Source organism: Rattus norvegicus, chromosome 1 (assembly GCF_021556685.1).
Source record: "Rattus norvegicus strain SHRSP/BbbUtx chromosome 1, alternate assembly SHRSP_T2T, whole genome shotgun sequence".
Lineage (NCBI taxonomy): Eukaryota > Metazoa > Chordata > Mammalia > Rodentia > Muridae > Rattus > Rattus norvegicus.
The window spans coordinates 247403495-247424272 of NC_141534.1; the positions used below are offsets into that span (position 1 = coordinate 247403495).

Below are 20778 nucleotides of genomic sequence, written 5' to 3' on the forward strand. Positions count from 1 at the left end.
GGGCTGGAGTGAAAAGTGCTTACTGCTCTAGCAGAGGACCAGCAGCCTCTAGAGGCTCCAGAGGTTCCTAGCAGCCATATCAGGTAGCTCACACCCACACCTATTACTCCAGTTCTAGGGGACCCACCACCCTCTTCCTTTGTGCTCACACGTACCTACTGCCACATAAATCCATACACATGACTAAAAATAAAATCTTTCCAAGGGAGGCCCAATCTCAGCAGCCCTGGGATCTTGTGAATAACCAACTCTCCCTCCTCTGGGACTACAGTTCAAGTGTTCTGGGTCCTAGTTGGCCAAACCTGCTGCTGGGAGGTATGGTTTGTGGAATTTTCTCTCACCATTGTTTTCTATTCTGTAGCTCTTCCAGAGTGTGTTCTTGAATGTTTGAGTTTCATGTGTGAACACAGTGGGTTTATTACTCCCATCCGTTAATGTCCTCCCACCCTCTGTTTCCTTCTTAGCCCTGACCTTCCTCTCTCTCCTCCCAAGTGCATTCTAACTGCCTCTTAAGAAGAAAGAGGTTGTAGGCTTGGAGGTGGGGCAGAGCCTTTGAGTCCTTGGAGAACTGTCTTCAGTCCAGCAGTTCCCGCTAACTTACTGCTGTCCTTTCTAGTATCTGAAGGCAAGGGTGGAGGTATCGGGTCTGGCCAGACCCAAGTACCTTAGCACTGCATGGCCGAATGGAGGGGCATCTACAGCCCTTACTAACCACAAACCCTCCAACCCACCATCACAGATCCCAAGCACAATCCTGGGAACTTCGCAAGCACTTGAGCCTAGCTAAGGCTTTGGCTCCATGGTCCTGAGAAGTCTTGCAGCACAGAGCCCACTGGCCCCAAGATCCTCAAGAGGTGACTCTGACTCCCAGGACTAAGGGGAGCAAGGAAGAGAAAGTGTTTCTTCAGCCACCATCTTTAAACTGGGATATCCATGGATCCTCAATAAATGTGTAGGTCTAGTAGTACCATGCTTTTAAAAGTCAGTGCACCATAGAATTATACATATACTTCATTAAAGAACATCAACCTAGAAGCTGGTGGGATGGGGCATCATAAGAGCTATATGCACTAGATTCCTTTTCAATCCCCGCATGTGTAACTTAGACATGGTTATGCTGTCAAAAATTGTGAACTAGTATTAGTTTCCCTACTTCACAGCTGAGGAGTTAAGATTCAGAAATTAAGTAACTAGCTCAAGGTTAATAAAGAGATTAATCCAAAATGGAGTTTTAGCTCAGAGTCGCCCATGTGCCTAGCATGAGTCAGTCTCTGGATTCACCACCTCAATGAGTAGTGTTGAGCGCTTACGTGACAGCCATTTGGTTCAGTGGTATGCATTCCCATCCAGTCCCTACCAACGCCATTATTTCATTCACTTCCCACATAGAGAAATGAGGCTTAGTGAGATTATAAAACTTCTTTGGACACGTAGCTGTTATGGGAAAGGACTTAAAAATAAGCCAGTTCAGCCATGTGGTGGTGGTGGTTCACCACACTTTTAAATCTCAGCACACAGGAGGCAGAGGCAGGAGATGGGTCTCTGAGTTCAAGGCCAGCTTGGTCTACAGAGGTAGTGCCAGGACAGCCAGGGTTACACAGAGTAACTCTGTCTTTAAAAAAGCAGAAACCAAACCAAACTAAACAAACAAAAAAAATGAGGTAAAAGTCGTCCTACAGGAGTATGGTTGACCATTTGACAATGACCTCATCCTTAAGGGTAGAGACTCAGTAGTTAAGAGCACATATTACTCTTCCAGAGTAACTGAGTTCGATTCTCAGGAGGCTCACAACCATCTGTAACCTTAGCCTGGCCTCCGTAGGCACAGGCCACACACACACACAATTTCAATTACCTTTGGGGGGAAAAAACAAGTTGAGTTGATAATAACAGTCCTTTCCTCACTTCAAAGTTTTAGACTATGGAGCTATATATTTTGATATTAGAGAAAAAAAAGTATAGACAATGAAAATTGGATCATTTCACTCTCTTGCTCAAAACACTCTGTTCTATACCTCGTATAAAATCCAAATCCCTTACTTCTAAGCCCCTTTTACTCCTCCCATCAAATGGACGGGTCTTAAGTGCACCTGCTATCTAGAGGGCTCCCAGGATCTCTGCATGGATAGCACCTCTTGTCGTGTACTTAGCAGCTTAAACATCTTGTTTCTTTCCGAGCCGCCTGGTTCAGACAGGTCTTTGTCACCTTCTTTTTCCAGTATTCTCATTTATATATCAGGAAAGCCTTTCTGCATTTATGTTTTCTTTCCTTTCAAAACCTTTTTTTACATTTATATGAGATTTTGCCTGTACGTATAACATGTGTACCACATGTCAGCTTTGGTGCAGGAAGTCGGGAGGCATCAGATCTCCTGGACCTGTAAGTCACCTGTGCAGTACTCTAGCAGACACTTGCTTCATTTCCTCCTATACGCATCTGTTTTACAGTTCATCACGTTCTTGTGAACTTTCCTGGATTCATGACATACTCCCCCCCCCACTTCCCACCCCGCCCCAGTCTTTTACAGTGCTTCTCTTCTTACAGATGACAAGCAGACTCAAGAATTGAGACATAACTTCTAAATCAGTAACAAGAAGCTAGTGGGCATGTTTTATAAGGAAGGGCGACAGGACATGCGCCTTTTGATGATTAATCTGTCAGTGGCCTATAAACTGGTCTTGCTGAAACTAGAGAAATACTAGTTTGACTACTAGGATAAAAACACATTTTAAGGTGTTACGAGGCCACGGTAGTTTACAGAGGAGTGTTTAGCAGTGGGGGGACGGAAGGAGGAAAAGATAGGATAAGGGTGATAGTCCTACGTAAAATTATGGGCAGTCCCTTCAGCATTTATGCAGAACGTCTAGTAAATAATGGTATACAGTTGAGCCTCCTCCCACGTCCCCTTCCTCGCGGAACCAATGCAAATTCTTGGCCTGGATTATCTCTTTGTAGCCTACACTGACCCCCGAGTTCACAATCTGCTGCCTCAGCCTCCCAGGCGCTAGGATTATAGGCACGCATCACCCTACCCAGCCCTCTGCCGCTTTTCCTTCTTGACTTCATCCCGCCCACAGCACCGCGACCTGGGCGGGAGTCTCCTTTCTCCAGTTTGTTCCTGTTTGGAAGCAGCCTAGCTGGGTAGTAGGTCAGGATGAAAAGCACTTAAAAACCGAGGTTTGGAATTTTCAGAACTTTGGCTAGGTAATCTTCATCCTTCTCTGGAAGATAAAGACCTCTTTCCAACTCTCCTCTTAATCTTAAAGACTAGGAGGTCTGTCCGGATTCGCACCAACAAAAAGCTCCAGGAGCCCCAGGGCGCTCTGACACTCAGCTCCAGACTCACGGCTCGCGGAGCCACGTGCTGGTGGCGTCACTTCCGGCGTGCCGACGCTAAGTCCGGCGTGCCGGCGTCTGCGTCAGCAGAGAGCGGGGCTGGGGGCACCCGGTTTGAAGTGGTGCGGGTCAGAACGGCGCCGCCTCCGCCCGTGTGTGGGACCCTGGTGGCGACAGAGACGAGCTCCGGTGGCCGGCCCATGTCCGAAGGCCTGTGCCGGCCGCTACACGCCGCGCCGCCTCCTGCCCTGCGCCCGGCGGCCTGGGCCTGCGCCGCTCTGCTCGGGAAACGAGCGCTGGAGCGGCGTGGCGTGTAGGTCCCCGGGAGTTCCGAACCGCCGGCGCCGGCCATGGCGGTCTCCAGGTGAGTGTCGCCGCCTGCCAACTAACGGGGAGCTCGCGCGGGCTAGGCTGTCCGCTCCCGGCGTGACGGTGCGGGGCGGGAGCGCTGCTTCTCGCCCAGACTTTGAGGCTTCCCTCGGCTTGCTGGCGCTTTGAGCTCGGGTTACCCGGAGAAATGGGCTCAAGAAGGGCTTTTTCCTCGTTAAATATGACTCGGCGCGTTCGATCTGGCTTTTTTTCTTTTTTCTTCACCACGTCGCTCTTTGGTTTCTCTTCCCTCTTTGAATTCTAGGCGAGTTTCTTTTCTTTTTCTTTCGTAGTATCAAAGTCTGTTCCCTAACCACCATTTCACGGCAAAACTTGGTGGTAACTGTCGATGGAGGCGGCCGTTGAAATATTGTTATCTAAGAGACCATCTGGTTATGCTAAATTTAAAAAATTTACAAAGTAAGGGGTATAGTTTTTCTCACTTTTTTCTTAAGGTCTAATTCCTCCTTTTTGTTCAGTAGTAAGTATTCTGTCCATCAGCGTGTGATCTTAAGCAGATGGCTATTTTAGCATCTTTTCCCAAGCGATATCATCGATCTTATTGTAAAATTATGTCCACTGTGGAAAAGTGTGAGAAAAATTGTAGAAAAACGTACAAGCGTTTAACTTGTATAGCTTCTGATGATAAAATGGGTTGGAAACTTGGAAATGATTTTGGTGTCCCGATGACGTTTAAGTAGGGGATGGTCTCTCGGTGGTTAGTCACGAAGAGTTACCAAGTCCTTTAGGGATGAAGAGTTAACTTAATGAGAATTGAGTCCTTTCACTAAATGGACTGAAGGAGATAAATGATGAAATAAACACCTTTCGCTCATTTTTCGAAATTAGTTGAATACATTCCTTTCAGCACACCGTGTGCTGAAGTTTTTTCTTTTTTTTTTTTTTTTTTTTCTTTTTTTGGAGCTGGGGACCGAACCCAGGGCCTTGCGCTTCCTAGGTAAGCGCTCTACCACTGAGCTAAATCCCCAGCCCCGAAGTTTTTTCTTATAAGGAGAGACTAACTAACCTGTTCGTCACAGACTCCCTAGGTAACTGATGAAATAGTGTGTGGGAGAGAAGCCCATGGGAGTTGAGTGAAGGGAGTTGCTAGGTGCTGGTAGTAGGGACACCTGATTTTTATTTTATCAGCAGCCTCATCCACTCAGTGGGAGAAAGAATTTTATTTCAGCATTTATGAAACTGTTTTAAGAGAATACTAGTGGCATTTCTTATTCCTACAAGTACAGATAGCTTTATCTTATAATTTATTTTCCATGTAAATGCATAGATATATACACCAGAAATATGTTGGTTCTTGAACAATATGAAATTTGTCAGTCTCTTCTTCTTCTTCTTTGAGACAAGGGGTTGATGTAGCCCAGGCTAGCCTCGAACTCAGAAGAAACCTCTGATTCTGGGATTAGGTATGGTGTCACCTGGCTGTATCAGTTTTCTTACTCTAAGGGAATTAGTACTTCCTTTCATCAAGTAGGTGTGTATGTGTACAATATCCCAAAGCTTTATAGAGACATAAAGCTTTAAGCTTTATGATAGAGCTTAAAAAGATAATCTTTGCTTAGCACTAATCTATAGACCCAAGGTTTGAAGGAGAGTGAGTGGGCTTTAGAGGCTTTTGGTCCTCATCTGGATTCAGAGAGTAGCGCTGTTTGTTGTTCTGTATTTTTTTTTTTTTTTATTCACTGCCATAATTAAAGCCAGCCACATTTTATAGAAGCTTCTTCTGTGTTTGGCTTAGTAATCAAAGTTTAAGCAAAGGCTTTGGGATGCCTTGTTTGGGGGGAGGTATTGGACTTTTGAAAATATTTGTGGGTTCAATTTGAAAAACAAACTTTGTAGTTTCAGGTATGATATCATGCACTAAGCATAAGTCTGTGCCAAATAAGCTTCATTTTTCTCTTGTTGATATTGTGAATTCATTTAAGTACTTTTATGTAAAATAGAGTATAGTTTGAGAAATGGAAATCATATGCCAGAATCAAATAAAAAATACTTTTGCACTGTTTATGTCAATGCATACTGGAAAGAAACTGTATATTTTTAAGACCTCCTATCCCTACTCCACAAGGGTTTCTCTGTGTAGCCTTGGTTGTCCTGGAACTTCTTCTGTAGAGTATGCTGACCTTGAATTTAGAGATCCATTTGTCTCTGCCTCCTGAGTGCTGGAATTAAAGATGTGTGCCACCACTGCCTAACATTTTAAGATCATGGTACTATTGTTCCTTCTTCTGTCGGAAAATCTGGAGTAATCTTTGACTTTTCTGCCTTTTTCATTCCCTCTATCTAGTCAGTCACTAAATCCAATCCTGCCTCACATCTCTAAGCTTCCTTTCTGCAGCCCCGCTTTTTGTTTTTTTGTAATTGCTGAAGCCTTTCAAACTCCATCATCTGCTCCAATGCTCCAAGACATCTGCAACAGCACCCAACACACATTTATTTCTCTCTCTCTCTCTCTCTCTCTCTCTCTCTCTCTCTCTCTCAGGCGGTTTTATTTTGCCTCAGTTTGAGGGTCAAGGGTAAAGTTGATGGTCAGGAAGGCATGTGGGAACATGAGGCAACTGGCCACACTGCATCCATAGTTAGGAAACAGGAAGAAATGCTCTCTTTAAAAATTTTTGTGTGAGAATGTATGTAGAGGTCAGAGGACAACTTGTGGGAGGTTTTCCCTTTCTAACTTGAGTTCCAGGACTAGAACTCAGGTTGTTAGGGCCACATGTCAAATTTCTTCACCAGCAGCAGCAGCAGCATGATCTGGCCAGCTCACAAGCCTTTTTCTTTGTACTTGTTCTTGTTGGCATCTCCAAATTATTTATCACTTCAGACATGTTATTTGCTAAAATGCAAATTTTAGATTATTTTTCTGCCTTTAACTGACTAGCTTTTTGTTGACTTAAGATAAGGTCCAAATGCCCAAACTCCTTGTAGATCTCTTGATTCTTGCTACATCTTGCATCAAGTTCTTTGCATTTAATGTCCTCCCTCCCTCCTATCTTCCTTCCCTAGAATGTTCTTACCTCCCATTCTTTTGTATCTGGAATACTTATCTTCCCATCTTGTCTTTCTTGTCACAGTCTGAGTTGTGCCTAAGTGCCTACACATCACTTTGCTAGGAAGCCTTCTTCCTTAGTTTTACTTTACCTGTGTTATTTGCAGTGGTGTGGTTTTTGTCTCTCAAAGTATTTTTCACACTTAGTAGCTGGCTGCCTAATTGTTCTCTCTTTTTCTGAATTAATAAATTCTGCTTGGGACAGAAATGTGTCTTATAATCTTTCTGTTTTGAGCAGCATGCCTGGTTTTTAGGAGCCATTTGATGAAATTTATTTTTTATTGTCTTTTGTCTTTTTGGAGACAGGGGTCCCAGTGTAGCGCCCAACTATTCTTTTTTCATTTTTCTGTAGCTGAGACCACAGGAAGTTGTCACTTTCTCAGTGTGTGTTTTCTATTTCAGCTCTAGGTTTCTATTGTTTGGTCATACTGGGGATTGAACTCAGGAACTTATGAATTCCGGGCAAATATTTTACCACGGAACTATAATCCTAGCTTTGGTTTTGTTATGTAGACTCTGGATATGTATTCCAGGCTGTCCTGTAACTATCTTATCAGCCTGTGCTGCCTCTGCTATGTTTAAGGTACACTAACAGGCCTGACACCTAACTATGCTTTTGCTGTTAGGAAGAACATTTACTTTAGCTTTGCATATTGTTTATAAGTATATAGTTATAAGTCTATTTGAGTACCTATAAGTATATTATATGTACTTATAAAAGTATAAAAATATGGTTATTCTTTCAAAAGATTTATTTTTATTATTTTTAATTATGTATATGTGTGTTCCTCTATGTGAGTGCAGATTACCTTGGAGACCAAAGACTTCAAATTCTCTGGAACTGGGGTTACAGTTTATTGTGTGTGGCCTGACATGGGTGCCGAACTGGGAATCGAACTTAGGTCCTCTGGAAGAAAAGGAAAGGGTTCTAGACTGCAGAGCCATTTGTGTGTGTGTGTGTGTGTGTGTGTGTGTATGTGTGTGTGTGTGTGTGTGCCTGCCTGTCTGCTGTCTGTCTGTGTGTCTGTATGTACATGTATATGTATATGTATATGTATATGTATATGTATATGTATATGTATATGTATATGTATATGTATATGTATGAGTATGCTGTTAGTGACACACCAGAAGAGGGCATTGGATCCCATTACAGGTTGTTGTGAGCCACCTGGGCAGTGCTCTTAACTGCTGAGCCATCTCTCCAACCCTGATCATTTATTTTTTAAGAGTATGATCCTGGACTGGAGAGATGGCTCAATGGTTAAGAGCATTGGCTTCTCTTCCAGAGGTCCTGAGTTCAATTCCTAGCAACCACATGGTGGCTTACAACTCTCTGGAATGAGATCTGATGCCTCTTCTGGTGTGTCTGAAGACAGCTACAGTGTATTCATATACATAAAATAAATAATTATTTGAAAAGAAAATGATCAGGATAGTTTTAAATGTTTTCAGATAAGTCCTGTTATAACATGTTTTTTGTGATGTAAAGTGTATCTAATGTAGCCCTGCATTTTGTATGATCGAAAATATTTATTCTGCTTAAATTCTTTTTTTTTTTTTTTTTTTTTTTTTTTTTGGTTCCTTTTTTTGGAGCTGGGGACCGAACCCAGGGCCTTGTGCTTCCTAGGTAAGCGCTCTACCACTGAGCTAAATCCCCAGCCCCTGCTTAAATTCTTATAAGGATTGGTTTTATTATACTTTGTAGCAAATTATGACGTGCACAATGAACTTTTGCTTTGTGGATGAGGATATAAATCTTGTATAAATAGCTGAGTCTTTACAATTGTGAACGAGGGTAGCATGTGAAATTCTGTGTAAAATTCAGGAGAATATCATTGGAAGATAATGTGTCTTTTTTTTTTAATATTTATTTTATTTATATGAGTACACTGTAGCTGTCTTCAGACACACCAGAAGAGGGCATCTGATCCCATTACAGATGGTTGTGAGCCACCATGTGGTGGCTGGGAATTGAACTAAGGACCTCTGGAAGAGCAGTCAGTGCTCTTAACCACTGAGCCATCTCACCAGCCCGATAATGTGTCTTCTTTAGGTGCTTATTATTTAACTACTGTTAAAATGTGGATACTGCAAAGTCAGCTAAAATTTTGCACCTCCCCACCTCCCACCAAATTAGTACTTGTTAAGAGCTTGTACTCTTGCTAAGTCTTTGAATTCTATCTTCTTGGCTTTGTAACAGACTCTTCTGTTATCTTTTTTTTTTTTTTTTTTTTTTTTTTGCTTAGTGAGAATTAGAAGCAGAAAAGGCAACTTTAGAGTTTCATAAGGCTTATTCATGGGCAGTGAATCTATAAACTATTAGTTAGGTTCTAAGCTTAATGTAGATTTGCCTTTCTTTGAGACTGGGTCTTGCTTTTATAGTCCAGGTCAAACTCTCCAGTTGGGTCCTCTTCTCTCAAACTTTTGACTGCTGGACTTGCAGGCTTGTACCACCATGCACAGTTTAATGTAGATTAGAAAAAGTGTGTGTGTGTGTGTGTGTGTGTGTGTGTGTGTGTGTCAGAAACAAAGACAGACAGACACTTGCTTAAAGGGTAGTTTGGGAGAGTTGGTTCTCTTTTCACCATTTGAGTCTGGGGGATTGAACTTAGGTTATCAGTCCTACCAGTACCTGCCTTCACTTGATGAACTATCTTGCCAGACCTGATATAGATTTTTAAAAAAGGATTGTTTTTGGTGTGGTTGCCTGTTTAGGCTCTAAGTGAGTTAACTGTTGCACAGTAATATTTTCCTATTGGCCAACTAAGTTTTTTTCTTGATATGTGGGTTCAAGAATGTAGTTTATATTATTTTTCTCTGAATTATGCATAAAAAGTAATTTGTAAAGTATTCAAACATTGGATTTATTTTGGAAGCTGCATCTACCTCACTCCCCCATATATAGATTGAAAGTGATAGAACTAGCAAAGATTCTTAACAAATTGTTGCCGGGGCTGGGGATTTAGCTCAGTGGTAGAGCGCTTACCTAGGAAGCACAAGGCCCTGGGTTCGGTCCCCAGCTCCGAAAAAAAGAACCAAAAAAAAACAAAAACAAAAACAAATTGTTGCAGAACTTTTTGCTCAGTCTTGGTAATTCTCAGTACAATACTGATACATTGTTTCAATAGTCCGATTCTACAAAATGAGAGGAAGTAGTAGTACCCAGCATGATCTGGTGACTTGTAGTCTTTTGAGTCCGCTTTCTCAGTGCTGAGCTTACATGCTGACAAAAGGAAGTTCCTTGATGTGGGAAAGTGCTAAGGACAGGGGAAATAATTACTTAGATGGGTCAAACAAGTAGGCTATGCCTGCTCCTTGTCCCTTACTATTAATTTTAACCATTTTAAGATTAACAGGAGGTATTAATGTCAATTATATTTTATCAAATTCCACTCTTTAGAAAAAAACTCAGAAACAATGAGGAAAAAGTAGAGGAGATATGTAGAAGATTTTCCTTTTCAGTGTGGTAAATTTCAGCATGCTGATTTGCTTTATTTCTCAAGGGGCTTTTATAAGTTTGCTTTATTGTGTTGGATTTTAAATCCAGGCTCTTAAGTATGCATGGTAGGCAACCACTTGATCACTGACCTGCATTCCCAGCCATGGTTTTTATTTTAATTGTACCAAAACAAAATGCATCACTTTGACCATTTAAAAAGGTATAATTTCATAATTTGAAATATATGTATTTATGTCAAAGAATCTGACTTTTTTTTTTTTTTTTTTTTTACTTAGCACATATAAGTACACTGTATGTAGCTGTCTTCAGACACATCAGAAGAGGGTATCAGATCTCATTACAGATGGCTGTGAGCCACCATGTGGTTGCTGGGAATTGAACTCGGGACCTCTGGAAAAGCAGTCAGTGCTCTTAACCGCTGAGCCATCTCTCCAGCCCCAGCTTATGATTTTTTATCTTTGAGATACAGTCATGAAAGAGCTATAAGTTGTTGGATGTGGGTGGAATAGCATAGCTGTATGCCTTTTTCACCGTCGTCACTCCTTAGCAGTATTTATTGAATGCTTCTATGTTCTATGTACTACAATTATAATAAACAAACACATTTTCTAACTGGGCTTGGCACTTGACTTTGTGGTTTCACATCTTTCTGTTGCTTGTGAATGTTCTATGTGATGTCTTTAGTTAGCCTACTTTCTTGTTTAGAAACATACATCAATGTGATTTCATATTACTCTCAGTATGCATTAGAAGATGTGCATTTTTGAACAGTAGAGAACTTCTTGGTGAAGTATTCATACCAGCATTTATTATCCCTATTTCTTAAAAAACACAAGCAATCTTTACATTAAATTTTACTGCACTTTATCTACATGTGAAAAAATAAAATGGACAAACTTGACTTTAAAAAAAAGTATTTATTTTACTATTTAGTGTGCATATGTGTGCTTGTGTCTGTTTCTGTTTTTCTCTATTTGTGCAGTGGCTGTGAAGACTAGATGGTGACATCAGGTCCCTGGAGGTAGTCGTGAGCTGCCCACTGTGTGGGAGCTGTCTGTCATGTGGTTGCTGAAACCAAACCCAGGTCCCTCTGCAAGAGAAGCCAGTGCTCTTTAACTGCTGACCAACTCTTCAGCAGATTGCTGCAGCCTTACACTTTGTGGTTGCTTTCTTATTTTATGGCCCCTTGTGCCTTGGCTAGTCTGTAGTGCTGTTAGTGCTAGTCAGTCTTAGCCGAGATTACACCGCCACTTTTGAACTATTTTGTCAGTTGTCCTTTCCTACTTACTCAGATTAAATTCTGAGAATTCCACTGAGGTTTTTTTTTTTTTTTTTTTTTTTTTTTGTTTTTTTTGTTTTTTCTTTTGCAGGAGGGCATAGAATAAAAATGTAGCTTTTTTTTTTTTTAAAATTAACTGAATTTGTAATCTGTGGCATGTCTGAGTTCAGATTTCTGTTTCTTTTAAATAGTTTACCTGTTATGAATTCTATTGCAAACATTTGGAGAGGAGAGGGTTTATATTGCGGTTACCTGCAAAACCTCACAAACATCTCTATGACCTTTTAGGGCAATTTTCAGGGCATTTATTTGAAACGAGTTTGAAACAACGTGAATCATGTTTTCTGTATTATTTATCTGAATTAGAAACAGACTATTTCTTAGCATCAGTAAATTCAAAATTAGTGAATATTGTCAAATACTACTACCTAATCTTTTAAAGTTTGTTTTGTTTTTTGTTTTTTTAAACATCAGTTCCTTCTTTTTATTAACTCATACACAACTACTTGTCTTATGGTTTGTTGAAGCAGTAAGTCAGACAACACTTGCCACAGTAATGCCTGTCAAAGTGGCTACCCATGAAAACTCCAGCACCACATTCATCAGAAGGACATTCCCGACGAAGTCGGCTGATTTTGCCATTTTCATCCACCTTATAGTATTTCAGCACAGCCAACTTGACCTTCTTTCTCTTATGCTTGTTCTTCTTTGGGGTGGTGTAAGACTTCTTCTTCCTTTTCTTTTTTTTTTCTTTTCTTTTTTTTTTTTGGAGCTGGGGATCGAACCCAGGGCCTTTCTTCTTCCTTTTCTTAGCGCCACCATGAAGTCTCAGCACGAGATGGAGAGTGGACTCCTTTTGAATGTTGTAGTCAGACAAAGTACGGCCACCTTCCAGCTGCTTACCAGCAAAGACCAACCTCTGCTGATCAGGAGGAGTTTCTTCCTTATCCTGGATCTTGGCCTTTACATTTTCTATAGTGTCCGAGGGTTCAACTTCGAGCGTGATGGTCTTCCCTGTAAGGGTCTTCACAAAAATCTGCATCGTGGCAGCTGCTCCACCAACGATGGCGGATCGGAAAGCTGTTTTTTGGTTTTTTTGAGACAGGGTTTCTATATAGCCTCGACTGTCTGTCCTGGAACTCACTTTGTACACCAGGCTAGCCTCAAACTTGCCTGCCTCTGCCTCCCAAGAGCTGGGATTAAGGGAATTTATCACCTGGCAAAAAGATTTATTTGTTAAAAGATTCTATGTGTATAAGTGTATGTCTGAATGTATATATTACTCCATGTGTTCATGGAGTGCAGGAGAGGTTTATAGATACCCTGCAACTGGACTTACAGGTAGCTGTGAGCGACTTGGTGTGTCTGCAAAAGCCACAGGTGATTTTAAGCACAGAGTCATTTTTCTAACCTGAAATACCTTAAATTTTATTTTAAATACTCAATAGTGTCTGATACCTTCAATTCAACTTGGCCTTTGTTACCTTTGTTTTTTTCTATCTGTATATCATTCCAAGAATGAAGTTAGTTTGTTTGTTTGTTTGTTTATGACAGGGTCCCAGTATGTAGCTCTGGTTGGTCTAGAACTCATTTTATAGATGAGGCATGTCTCAAACTCAAAAGAATTCTGCTTCTGCCTCTGTCTTGAGTGCTGAGATTAGAGGCAGTGTCACCATACCTGGCCAAAGTTTTGTGGTAACCAAGCATGGTACATACCTGTGATCCTAGTACTCTCCAGGCTGAGACAGGATGATCTCAAGTACCAAGCCTCGAAAACAAACAGTGGGGTTGGAGAGGTGCCTATGAGTTAAGAGCATTAGTGGCTCTCACAGAGGACCTGGATTAGATTCCTAATACACACATGGTGGCTGTTAACTATCTGTGAGCTCCAGTTCCAGGCGAATCAACACACTTTATTGCTTCCACTGCCACCAGACACACATGGTGCACAGACATGAAGGTAAAACACCCATATATATAACAAATATCTCCCCTGAATTGGAGGGTATGTTTAGAGAGGAAGAGAGGAAAAGTAGTTGCAAACCCTCTTGCTGTTCTTTAATTTTTTTCTTTTGACATCTAACCTTCCTTTTCAAGGGTTGTGCCTACTATCTAATATAATACTGACTTTATCTCATGTTCCCCGCTTGGGGTCCCCCCACTGCCCCAAACCAGTTCACACTGTATCAATGTGGTCTGGTCCTAATGAGTACCCCTATTTTGTCTCACAGGTGGATACCCTAGATTAACAGGTCAGACTGCCCTCTTGTCAGATCCTTGTCTGTTCATTCCTTTATTTTCCCTTTTCTGCGATCCCTAATGTGTTGTTTCAAACGAGGAGTGGAGAGCTCTAAAGAGTGCTGTGATCAAGAGGACTAGAGAAATATACTTGTGTGCTTATTCTTCTACTAAAGGAGGCGCAAGTTCGGTTGCGTCTACAGTGGAAGAAGTGAGAATACACAAGCCAGAATTGCAGGAGAAAGTGCACTGATTTTTTTCTGATAGATAAAAGGCTCTGCAGAAAAGAGGGGCAAGGGGAATTTTGTGGGGTAGATAGGGTCAACATTGGGTTAGAGAGGTATCAGAGATGTGTGGGCAGGAGTTTGGTGATCAGGTCAGTATTTGCCTCTATCTTTTTTGAGGCAGGGTTTCCTGTCATCACACTCCTTTAATCCAGGCTACATGGCCTTTGAGTTTCCCAGGGTATGTTCTGATGCATCTGATCATGTTTAAAGATTTATTTATTATATGTAAGGACACTGTCACTGTCTTCAGACACACCAGAGGAAGGCATCAGATTTTATTACAGATGGTTGTGAGCCACCATGTGGTTGCTGGAATTTGAACTCAGGACCTCTGGAAGAGCAGTCAGTGCTCTTAACCACTGAGCCATCTCTCCAGCCCTGGTCATGGTTTTCTGACAGCAACAGAAAGCAAACTGATTACAAGAGTTTACTGGTGAACCAAGACAGTATCTTGGTTATATAACACAGGTTGGCTTTGAACTCAAGATTATAGTCATGTATCCCCAAGTCCAGGTTGTAAGACATTGTTTGAGATTGTGAATGTAGCTCAGTTGGTAGAGTCCTTGAATTCATAATCCTGCCTTCAATTCCATATCTATCCACCACTTAAACTAGGTTTGGTTGCAGACATCTGTAATCCTCACCCTTGGAGGTGAAGTAGAAAGATCAGGATTTCATTGCTAGCCTCAGCTGCATCAGTCTAGGCTACATGAGGTGTCTAACTATAAAATAAAATAGATAAAAATTAAGTTTAAAAGTAAGTTAATTAAAAAAGTATATTCTAAAGGGAAAAATAATACAGTTTTTGGAAAACCAAAAGACTCATATTTAGGTTTTATTTTGTTTTATGTTACCATGTGAGTCACTGAAAGTTTTAGAATAAAGTAGTGATTTGATCATAGTATACTGTAGGAAAGTAACTGGTAACTGGATCACATTGAGTGTGGATTATATATACTTAAAGGCAGTTGGAAGTTTGTCAGATGGGAGGTGTGTCAGATGTAGATTTGGGAGGTATTTGTACTGGGTATAGATAAACAGTAGTATACAGTTTCCTAAAAGAGAAACTGGAGAGATGAACAGGCAAAGACTGTGTGGGCTCTGAATATTCATAGAAAGAGTGGTATGGATAGGAGGTGAAGTAAAGTATTTGGAGACTAACAAGGTAATCAAAACTTGAGAAGGAAAGGCTTAAGAATGAATACTTGCTGGTATTGATGTCATAGAAGAGTCAAGAAATTTTAATTCATAAGATTGCTATTGGGTTTGGAACTTAAGAATTTATTGGTAACCTTCAAGTGTGGTATTTCAGTCATATAAATAAATTAAATTTTCTAGGGTATAATTGCATGTGATCAGTCGGGGCCTAATGACAATCTTTGGGGACATTCCTAAGATAATATCCATCTTGTTTTTGGACACTGAGTCTCACTGGCCTTAAACTGGCCTTAAGCTGGTTGGTTGTCCAACTTCAGGGATCCACTCTCCTCTTCCTTCCCAACAGTAGGATTACAAGCGTGTGCCAGCCACAATGCTTGCTTTTTAGAACATGGGTTCTAGGGTTTGAGCTTAGGTCCTCATGCTTGAAAAGCACTTCACTGACTGAGCTACCTACCAGCCCCAGGAATAAATATATTTACTATTTAAGCACTTGTTTAAGATGTTTGGCATTAAAGGAACATATTGTAGAAAATAGAGACCAAGAGATCTCTGCATAGAGGAAAGTAGAAGGAAAGAAGGAATAACATAGGCATTATGAACAGATATTAGGGAAGGGTTACTGAGGTTAGAAGAGTAGTGGTATGAAGACATAGGCTTATAAATAGGTTAGTATTAGACTTTCCTTAGAGTGTAAGTGTATTTTCCTGTATATGGATTTACAAATATGTTGGTTCTGAGCCTTTGTTAGTGCTTATTTTGCAGCCAGCCTTGCTTTTGGTTTAAAAAAAAATCACAGAAAATAAATTTTATAGTAGAGAGTAGTTGAAGTTTTTCCAGAGGCACAGTTTAAGAAACTGGGATCAGATAAATCAAAGATATGACAAACATATTAGTGGTCAAACCAAACCAAAAAATGATTAAAAAACTTATAAGAATGTTAAACTGTCAAATATATACACTATCTAGTTGTATACTCCAAAATAAGAGAGGCCTAAGTGAACTTTAAAGTGCACCTTTCAGAGTCTCCCCACAAGTGATGAAGTAGGGTTTTGAAAGGTTTCTTAACTTCAGTCTACTGGTTTTGTTTGTTTTATTTGGGTGGGTGGAGTTCACTAGTTGAGTCCTCAGTTAATGTGACTTGTATGCATTGTAAGAGAGCATCCATGATATAAAAAAATACCTTTGTGGTATAGATTTGATTTTTTATTTTTTTATGTGAGTGTGGTTTATGTATGTATATTTTGTATGCATGCTTGCAGAATCCATAGGAGAATGCCTTGTGCTCTGCTCTATAACTTACCACCTTTTCCCTTGAGACAGGGTCTCTCACTAAGCCCCATGAGCTAGGACAGCAGTTCGCAAGCCTCAGTAGCATACCTGTCACTGCCTCTCTTAGGACTGGTGTCCCAGGGGGCAAACATGACCATGCCCAGCTTTTTAAAAATGTGGTTGCTAGGGATTCAAGTTCAGGCCCTCGTGCTTGTTCTACAGTGCTCTTTACCAATGTGCTGTCTCTCCAGTCCCTTCAACTCTTTGCTAAGATTTATTTTATATATGTGAGTATACCATCACTCTTCAGACACACCAGAAGAAGGCATTGGATTCCATTACAGATGATTTTAAGCCATCATGTGGTTGCTAGGAATTGAACTCAGGAACTCTGGAAGAGCAGTCAGTGCTCTTAACCACTGAGCCCCAACTATTTCTTTATGATAAGAGGTATTTACTATTTGCTAGTTTTGCCTTTCATGTAATTTAAGATTTAAAATGTATGTCTAGGCTAAGTGAAATTTCAGTTGGATTTAACAGGGAGATTTTTTTTTTTCTTTTTTTTTTTTCGGAGCTGGGGACCGAACCCAGGGCCTTGCGTTTGCTAGGCAAGCGCTCTACCACTGAGCTAAATCCCCAACCCCAGGGAGATTTTTTTTTAAAAAATGCTTGTTAATGTTTTTGTTCTTGCATTCTTAAAATTTCTTTTTAAAAGCATTTATTTTGGGGGACAGGACATGCCACAGTATATATGTGGAGGTCAGGAGACAATTTGTGGGATACTATTCTTTTCTTTAACTATGTGGCTTCTGGGGATTGAGCTCAAGTTGTTGGGCTTATTGGCAAGCACTTACCTGTTTAAGTAATCCATCCTACTGGTCTCCTAAAATAATTTCCTGAAAAAATTAAAAGGTTTTTTTTTTTTTTTTTGCCATTGAGCTTGAGGTGTTCTGACTAGCAACGTGCAGATGTTTGTTGCTATTTCCAACGTGCAGATGTTTGTTGCCATTTCCAAGGATTGTTTTGAAGACTCACAGCTGATGTTCATGAACTCTTGACATACCAGTCTCAGGAAAATAAGTCAGAAGGGCTCGAACCTGAGAATCACATAAAACGAATGAAGGGAAGCTGTTGATAGTACACAGATGTTAAGTCTGATCTTACCTTAGAGCTTTTAAAGAATATCAGTGGTCATAAACAACTTTCCTTTCTTTTGTTTCGGAAGCCTAATCTTTCTACCAATCCTTTAGCGAAAAACAGAATGAATGGTGTGCTAGTCAGTATTTGTCATTATGCCAGGTATCTATCTGAGAGACAGGAAGAGGAAGCTACTTGAGATTACTGTTTCAGAGGTTACAGTTCACGGTTGTCTGGTTCCATTGTGTGGACCTGTGGGAAGGCAGAATAACTTGAATATAAGGCATGGTAGTGTAGAACTGCTCACCCCAGGCAGAGAAGGGACAGGAGAGAGAGAGCCTTTGAAGACATATTCCAGTGATGTGCTTCCTTCAGCTCGGCCCACCTCTGAGGCTTCTCCTACCATTCCAAATAGCACCATATGCTGGTAGTCCAACACACGAGCCCGTGGAGGATTATTTTATCTTCCACATACAGGTAAAAGCAAGTGTTTAGATAGCTGTGAATGAACAAGGAGAAAACAGTCTACATGCTCAGTATCTGTGTAAGTTAATTTTTCCATTTCCTTTAGAAGCTTACTGTATTGGATTTTTTGAAAATCTTAATTTTGAAAAATTTTGAAAGTCTTTAGCTTTAATTGCCTGAAGGAATTTTCTTGAGTTATATCTTTCTTACCATACCCTTAACTATAAAATGTAAATCATGTGTTGGCATCTTGTTCTGAAACAGTTGAACATTTCAATACCATTAATATGGAGAGAAAAAGATACATTTTAGGGGTTGGGGATTTAGCTCAGCGGTAGAGCGCTTGCCTAGCGAGCGCAAGGCCCTGGGTTCAGTCCCCAGCTCCGGAAAAAAAGAAAAAAGAAAAAAAAAGATACATTTTAGTTATTTTTCTAACCAATTCTAGTGATTTTTGTGCTTAATGTGACTCATTTTTTAAAAAGACCATGTTTGTGCTGCTTGCCTCTGCCTCACTATGTAGCCCAGTAGTTCCTATGGTGGAACTTAGATCCACCAGCCTTGTGAGTGTTGGTATTAAAGGCATGGGCTACCAGGCCTGTCCTGTTTTCCTCTTAATGTGAGAGGCATTCATTTATTTCTTTTGTCCTCTAAAACTTTTTTTTTATTTCTTCTCCCTTTTCTTTTTTTCCTTTCAGAACTTTGTAGCTTTTTAGTTCTTGTTAGATAAAAAAAATCCCAGAAATATTATAAACCTTTTAGTTTATTAATGCTTAAAGCTTATGCCTTACTTTGGGACCTTGTTTGTTCTCTCTTCTCATAGATAAAATGTAAAACTATTCACTAGCTCTCCCCTCATGTTAGATGGGCATTCTTATAACCTTGCTCATCGTTTGCCTCGATTTTGTTTAAAGTGTCCGTATATCCCAAACAAGAAGCCTTCTTCTATAGGCATGGCACTCACGTTACTTCAGTGGGTTAGTGTGGCAAGGCTAGCCCTGTGTGGTGCGTAGATAGGTGGGTGGAGTTGTGACTTTGTCCACCGTCCTTACTCTAAGCATAGTCTGTTGTGATTTTCATTGCATACCTTGCTTAGAAGTAGCAGAGCTAGGGTTTGGATTTGTGTCATTCTCTCATATGTTGCAAGTTCAGGAATATATTAGTAGTCATATTTATCACCTCTGCAGATGACCTTACCTTCCAGCTCTTGTAAACATTAACTCTATTCCAACTATCATTTTGTGCTGTCTTACACTTTCTCTGCCACTGGTGAGCTTGCCATCTTTTCTGTTTTCCTTCAACTACCCCTTTTGATTTCTTTCAATGATTATCTTTTTTCTTTTTAGGAGTGGCATGGGATGGGATGGGAAGTTGTGTCAAAGTCCCAATATGTAGCCCAAGCTGGTCTTGAACTTGGTTGTAGCTCCCAGGTTGGTCGCATTCTCAAATTGATCATCCTGCCCTGTTTTCCAGAGTACTGGGATTATAAGCATGTGCCAAAAAGTAATCCTTGATATTTTCATTTCTGAGATTAGAAATCTTACAGTTCTTTCAATACCCATGATCTTTTGCTTAATTACCACACTGTGCGTGTTTTGTTTAGATGTATGTTTTGCTTCTGACTACTAGCTTCTTTGGGTTTTTGTATGAATTGTGGTCTAATTTTCTACAAGACTTTCCACTACTGCCAGATTAGTCTTCCTAATCCATAACCCCAGTCACACTTGATGCTCTGCTCTATTCTGTTTGCCTTGTCCTTTCTTTTTATGTAACCCAGGCTGGCTTTGAACTCACAGTATCTTCTTTCAGCCCTCTGAGTATTCAAATAATTGTGCACCCCCATGTCTTACTAGTCCCATCATTTTTTTGACCCAAGACTTTTTTGTTGAACTATACAGTCAAGGATTTCACATTATTTTTGTAGTTGTATTTCTTTTCCTCTTCTTTCTTTTGTTAGTTTATTATTTATTTAGTTAAACAAGGTCTTTATATGCTGGCTAGTTGGGAAGGTTTCATGTATATGAAACCTTTCGGTTTTCAGTTCTGCTCTGCACTCACCTTACAGATGAGTATGATGCCTAATAGGTATCCTTTTCCATTCAGAGAATGTGGGACCAAGTCAGTCTCTCCATCATCTCCATCTTGGTTAGAAAGTCCACATAATGTCTAATAGTATTAGCCCTTATGGTACCAATCACACAATGCACATTTCTATGTGTTGAGGATTTATAACTTCCCTCATAGCCTACCTCTGCCTCTTTCCCAAGTGCTGGAGTTGTGCTTGGCCCTCCTACTGTTTTCTGAGTTAACTCTGACTTAAAACCAAGCCATGTTATTCATTTTGCAAGTTACAATTTTTTTGTTATTGCTAGCTCTTTTAAAATTTCACTTATTTATTTATTTATTTATTAAAGATTTTCTTTGGAGTTGGGGATTTAGCTCAGTGGTAGAGCGCTTGTAGCAAGCGTAAAGCCCTGGGTTCGGTCCCCAGCTCTGAAAAAAAAAAAAGATTTTATTTATTTATTGAATATAAGTACACTGTAGCTGTCTTCAGACACACTGGAAGAGGACATCAGATCTCATTACAGATGGTTGTAAGCCACCATGTGGTTGCTGGGAATTGAACTCAGGACCTCTGGAAGAGCAGTCGGTGCTTCTATCCATTGAGTCATCTCTCCAGCACCAAGATAGGCATCTCTTTTTTTCTTTCTT

At 40.4% G+C, this 20778-nt stretch overlaps 1 protein-coding gene and 1 pseudogene across 1 annotated transcript in view; one reads left to right on the top strand and one right to left on the bottom strand.

Annotated features, from left to right (window-relative positions):
* The first annotated feature begins 3405 nt into the window (after positions 1-3405).
* The window catches only part of Btaf1 (B-TFIID TATA-box binding protein associated factor 1), a 90706-nt gene continuing 73333 nt past the window's right edge, over positions 3406-20778 (top strand). Inside the window, exon 1 of the mRNA NM_001439402.1 lies at positions 3406-3701. Within this exon, the coding sequence (NP_001426331.1) occupies positions 3688-3701 (14 nt within the window). The 5' untranslated portion in view covers positions 3406-3687. The remainder of the gene's footprint in view (positions 3702-20778) is intronic.
* Positions 11977-12592, bottom strand: Rps27a-ps28 (ribosomal protein S27a, pseudogene 28; annotated as a pseudogene).